Genomic DNA, 6083 nt, shown 5'->3' on the forward strand with positions numbered 1-6083 from the left:
CAATCCTCCTCCTTTTTTCCCCTTTTTCTCCCCAAAGCCCCAGTAGATAGTTGTATGTCATAGTTGCACATCCTGCTAGTTGCTGTATGTGGGATGCTGCCTCAGCATGGCCGGACAAGCGGTGTGTCGGTGTGCGCCCGGGATCCACACCCGGGCCGCCACTAGCGGAGCGCGTGCACTTAACTGCTAAGCCACAGGGCCGGCCCTGGGACACGTGATGATTAAATGTGATAAGGTCTGCGCAGCACTGAGCATAGTGCCTGGCACACAGCAAGCACTCAACACCTTGTATCCACCATTACTCTGATTAGGGTGAGACCTGGGGGAGAAGGGCTGTCCTGGAGATGGTGCTAGAGATAGGAGAAGCCCTCTGCCCCATTTCTATAGCAGCACCGCCAGGACATCTGAACTAGGCCCACAGATGTCTCGGCCTCTGTACTTGTCCACACCATCACCCCAACCTCAAATTCTGTGTCCTCCCCCACTTCCTAGGCAACCTTGAGTCTCTCCGCCCCCTCCTCACAGATGCTCTGTGGTATGGCTCCCTGGGGAGGAGTATTCTTGTTAGTGAGCAGCAGGTCCTGGGGGAGAAGGCGTGTACTGTGTGCATCGACAAGAACAAGGCTTAGCACCAGCCCAGATACTGTCATCCATGGAGCATAAAGCACTCCTTACACACAAGCTTGAATTTCTTTTTCTAGGGAAGCTGAGGTATAGAGAAGGGACGTTCTCTCTCCCACAAAGTAGCTTGCATAGACACCAAAAGACAGAAGACACCAGAGAATCCTAGAGTCCTGGTCCAGGATCTCTTGGCCATAGACTATACTAGAGATGATCAGGTCTACCCGTGATGTGACCCAGGAGAGGGTGGAGTCCCAGACCAGGGAGGTGATTTACCCAAGATCATGCAGCCAGTCACAGAGCCCAACCCATTTTCCAGCATTGCCGATTCCCCTCAATAGTATCTGAAGGACACAGCCTGAGAAAGGACCAGGAACCTTTTAACATAATCAGACTTAGGTTGGCAAATCCCAAATTTATTTTAGCTTCTCTTGGATACACTCCCGGATGGAACGGTTGTCCGCCTGTGGGGCCTTGACTGGGAGCCGCTCATTGTCCATTCCCAGGAGGAGCAGAGGCAGGCCACAGCAGCCATGCCCTCTTCCCAGGTATAAAGACAATGGCGTGGGATCAGCTGTTTGGGGCCACGGCTCAGGTTAGACCTGAGCCCGGAGAGAACCCAGTGTTAGGTTACAAGCTCACCTGTGGGAGGGCAATGCCCTTGGAGAACCAGGTGACCCCCTGCAAGGTAGAACATAATCACCCAGTGGAGAAATTAAAACTCTGCCAGCCTCCAACGGCAAGAGCACATTAACCCTCCCCAGGCTGCTCTGGTCCGTGCCCAAATGTATTCAGTTACACTGGAAGAAACCCCAAGTCTGATTTGATTCCACTTTTTCTCTCAACTATTTCCTAAGGGCCTACTGAGTATAGAATACTCTACTAGGAAAGAAAAATTTCAGAAAAAAAGATCTGGATTTTGTCTGCCAGGCATGCCAGTGTGGTCTAGAAGACCTGAAACACTGCATGAAGATTAAACAGCACTGCCAGCAGAGCCGAGGTGAAGAGAGCCCAGCCGGGCACCAGGGGACCTGGTTTCTGAGTCCAGCTAGTATTTTGAGCAAGTGTCTCTAAATACAGGCAAGCATTGGGGATGTTCTGAGAAATGTGTTGTTGGGCAATTTCTTTGTTGTGCAAACATCACAGAGTATACTTTCACAAACCTTGATGGTATAGCCTGCTACACACCTAGGCTATATGGTACTAATCTTATGGGACCACTGTCGTATGTGCAGTCCGTCGTTCACCGAAACGTCGTTATTCAGGGCGTGACTGTAATTAGGTTTTGTTTTCCTTCTCCTTAAAACAAGAGGAGTGGACTAGAGCAGGAGATCTTAGTTTGGAGTTCATGGACTCTCTAGAGCAGTGATTATAAATCTTAAAAGACCAAACCACCTCCCTTTTATAATAGTGTCTAATGTCCCCTTCACTATTCTGAAATGAAATGCGTAGAGAATATAACTCACTTACACACATAATTAAAAAATCAATATAATCTCCTATCTGGAGAAATAAAAGGAAGCTAACTTAGAATATATATTTTTCAATACATAAATGAGAGGGCACAGTTATACCCACGCACCCCCTCTCTTCAGAGTGGTCCCTTGCCCAGTGGGAACCATCGCCCCAGAGGGTCCACAATGGGCTCCAGAGGATCTGAAATTGCCTGCTTTCATCAGACTCTCAAGAGGGTCAGTTCCCCAACAAAAGTTAAGGAGCCCTAGCCTGGAGGATCTCTGGGGGCTCTATGAGTCTGTGAGTACATGATCAGTGTCAGAATGAACCATGCAGTTCATGAACTCCACTTCCCTCGGGCCTGGGCCTCAGAACAGCCCCTTCCTTGTTTCTTGGGCAGAATATCACGCTAGGCAGGGCCGTCTCAATCCCAGTGCTTGGTCCAAGTTGCTCAAAGACTTCTCCAGCAGGACTGACTCTGGTTGCTACGGCTCTGTCATCCAGGGCAGAGAGGAAGCTTCCCTTTTTCCAGAGGAACCATTGGTCCTGAAAGAGCTCTGGCGCAGAGAGAAAATCGATGACTAATGCTCACTTCACATGATGGAGAAAGTGGGTGGTGTGTCTACCCTCGCTCTAAACTATGCATGTTATCCAGGGGCAGGAAAGTGGAAAGGTTAAGTCTCGGGATTAAATACACTTTTTTTTTGCTGGGAAAAGTGAGAGAAGACTGGGATAGGGAAGGGGCAGAGCTAGTGTTTTCATTTTCACATTCCGTTCTCTTGAAGGGGTGTTTGACTGAAATGGAACAGCTTCTCAAACAAAGAAGGGTTAGGCTAAAAGCAGTCTGTTCCTTGGCCAAGGCCTGGAAGGCTTCTCTGCTAACTGCATGCCCATGTTCTCTTCCCAGAGGAAACCACTGCTAACAGGTCTTGTCTATTGTCCTATCAAGTATTTTCCATCCCTTTAGCAGCATGACATGTTCCCAGAATATACAGGACATGTACACACACACATATAGATTCACAGGAATTATATCTGTCATTCAGTGTATGTTTGAAGGAATTTTGAAAGTATAAAACTCATCACAGGATTTAAGAAAAATTTCCCTTTAGAACAAGCACCTAAGTAATATCATCAAAGAGAACTTGGGAATGTAAGTAGACCAAGTAGCAAAGCCAAAAAAATTTTTTACATATATATTAACAAAAATGTTACAAACTATTTATAAATTGTTCTGCAACTTACTTTTTTGGCCTAACAATATATTGTGGACAGTTTCCCCAGTCATGTCTTACGAAGCTAACCTCTTTGATATCAGAATAGTATTTCATCCTATGGATTGCAATATAAACCTTTTAAGCAATTCGCCTTTGAACAGTTGAGTTTTCCCAATCTTTTATTATTTCCAACAGGAGTGCAGTGAGCATCCTTGTCCATTTATCTTTCTGTGGGATAAATTCCTGGCTCAGAAAGTTTGCACATTTTAACTTTTGTCAGAAACTGAACAGGGCAGGGCTTTCCAGGGCGCAAGTCAGAAGCAGCGTGGACCGAGGGAAATTCCAGCTCCATCACTTCCTCAGTGTGTGACACAGTGACCTCCTTTTTCTATAAAACAGGACTAATGCTGAACTCAGAGTTACTGTAAGGAAGAGTGGAATATCTTATATAGATTACCAGCCCAGTGCTCAGACACATACATAGCCATCATTACCATTACTATTATCATTGTGTATGCTGCTACTAATTCTACTCCTGCCTTTCAAGGCCCAGGTCCCACTTCAAGCTCTAACTCCTCTAAAAAGCCTTTCACATGATTTCAGTCTATAGGGCCCTCTCCTTCCAAGCTATTATGGACCTGGTTGTCTCTCTCACTCATCTGGCATCTGGTATGTTCTGTCATATTTTTTTCTCTCCGTGAACATCTTGTCAACCCAGCTAGACTGTTTCAGAAGGTGAAGGACCATTGCTTATGCCACCTTTGTCATCATTACCTACCACACTCCCTCGTTCAGCCAACAAAAATCACTGTCCCCAAGCCCGTGGTCGTCAGAATTGCCTGAATGTCTGGTTTTCTGCCTCCCCTCAGATGTCCTGCGGTTTGACAACACCTACAGCTTCATTCACGCCAAGAAGGTCAGTTTCACTGTGGAGGTCCTGCTTCCAGACAAAGCCTCAGAAGAGAAGATGAAACAGCTGGGGGCAGTCACCCCAAAATAACGCCTCCTCTGACAGCAGGCCTGGCTCCCTCAGTGTCTCAGTTTCTATTCCTTGTAGCCATCATTTTTCCAGCACCCTGATGCCCCGAGAAACTGGGCTAGAAGAAGGACCTCGGGCTGGATCTGGGAGTTTTCGTTTCCGAATTAGGAAGAGGGCGAGTAGAGGAGTAGGTCTCCTTGCCTCTCAAATTACTAAGGAGTACCCAGGGGCTGGGCACCGTGATAGGATCCGTCTGTCCAGTAAGCTGTGCCAACTTCACCTACCAGTGACAGCTGAGACAGAAAGGGGGCGCCGGGAGGTGGCAGCAGGGAAGACATTAGGAAAAGGGGGAGAGATTGAAACCTAACACTTGAGGGAAGCCAGCAGCAGGGGAGGAACTTGCTCCCAAAGGAACATGTAAATCTAGATCATACTGAGGAGTAGCAAGGTAGCTGGTTTCTAGAGTAATGGTGGGAGTCAGAGGCTCTTGTAAATTTTCTGTCACCGGGGCTTGGATCTTTTGGCTTTTCCCAGATTTCAGGAGGTGGCCCAGAGTCAGCATAGATCCTCCCACTCAGGGGTAGCCAGGCAAGCCTCTCCCTCACCTTGAGAACTTCAGCAACTCCGGGGGCCCTCCCACTGGCTGCCTCTAATTACTAACGATTGTCAGTGACTCAGAGGTTCCTGGGACAGTGAGCTTTGGTACTCAGCCACTGTCCTCCAGTGCAAACAAAGCACAGGAAAATTACCTCCAGGGTCCCAGCTCCACGGAGGGCCAGGAGGGCTGGGTGTGTGTGTGAGTCCTGAGGCTTCCACTCGCCTTTTTAGTGCCACCAGCCCCACATCAAGTAACTCCATTTGAGCACCCCCACAAAATGACAAGTGGGATCAAGGTAGTATACCTCAGTCAGGGCATTTCCCAGTCTGAGTCTCCCGTGGTGTCCGCCAACCTGCTTCCTGACTGACTTGAGCAAGGCCTTGGCAGTCCTGTCTCTGGGAGGCGGAGGGTGGGTCTAGCGGGTTCCTGGTGCCTGTTGGGGACGCTGCCCGGGCAGGGGACCACAGACTGGGCCTCATCTGGCAGACCCAGGGGCTGAGAGCAACACAAATAGCTCCAAGCCCCTCTGTCCACGGTAACAAGCTGGGATGGCCGCGGACGCTCAGCGACCAGGGGCTGGAGGGCACCAACTCTGCAGCAACCACAGCACTTAAACCCAATTCCTCGTCCTGCAAACGAACACCAGGTCCTGGGCTGCACAGACCGCGGGAAGGCGCCCCGCCTGGGCCCTCGCAGGAAGTCCTGTCCCTCAGAAACCCAGGCCCTGGCCCAGCCTGGGAAGCTGGTCTGGCGAAGCTGAGGGAGCAAGAGTAGGGGCAGGGCCTGCGCTGACGGGACGGGGCCCGAGGCTGCACGGGCCCCAGCCAGACCCCCAGGAGGACATCCCAACCTCGGTTTACAACGCTCTTTTAGGAAAATTAACCAATGAATAAAGCAACGTTCAGTGCACAGGAAGTCAATGCCCACCGCTTCGCCCCTCGCTGCCCCTCACTCAGCCCCAAATTTCGGCCTCAGGAGCCTAGTAGTAGCTACCCTCGGATAGCCGGGGCGCATGCGCAGAAGCCACCCGCTACTCGCCTCTTGCGTGCACTTTCCTTTGGGGCCTAACTGCCAGCTTGCCTCCTGATCGCCATCTTTACTGAGGGCACTAAGAGTGCTCGCGGCCGCCGTCGCTGTCAGGGCGGAGGCCCCGCCCCCTCGGGCTTCTCTGCGCCCCGGATGGTCTTGCGCGCCGACAAGTGCGGGTCTGGCG

At 50.2% G+C, this 6083-nt stretch overlaps 1 protein-coding gene across 3 annotated transcripts in view; it reads left to right on the forward strand.

Annotated features, from left to right (window-relative positions):
- Positions 1 to 6083, forward strand: part of LOC131398335 (SEC14-like protein 2) — a 28548-nt gene extending 22465 nt beyond the window's left edge. For 2 of the 3 annotated variants that reach the window (XM_058531768.1, XM_058531770.1), the window contains one exon: positions 4163 to 6082. In XM_058531768.1, coding sequence (XP_058387751.1) covers positions 4163 to 4293 — 131 coding nt within the window. In that variant the 3' untranslated portion in view covers positions 4294 to 6082. Of the gene's footprint in view, positions 1 to 4162 lie in introns of all 3 variants that reach the window. The other variant, XM_058531771.1, reaches the window with a different exon arrangement.

The sequence above is a fragment of the Diceros bicornis genome, chromosome 35, assembly GCF_020826845.1.
Source record: "Diceros bicornis minor isolate mBicDic1 chromosome 35, mDicBic1.mat.cur, whole genome shotgun sequence".
NCBI classification, from domain to species: Eukaryota; Metazoa; Chordata; class Mammalia; order Perissodactyla; family Rhinocerotidae; genus Diceros; species Diceros bicornis.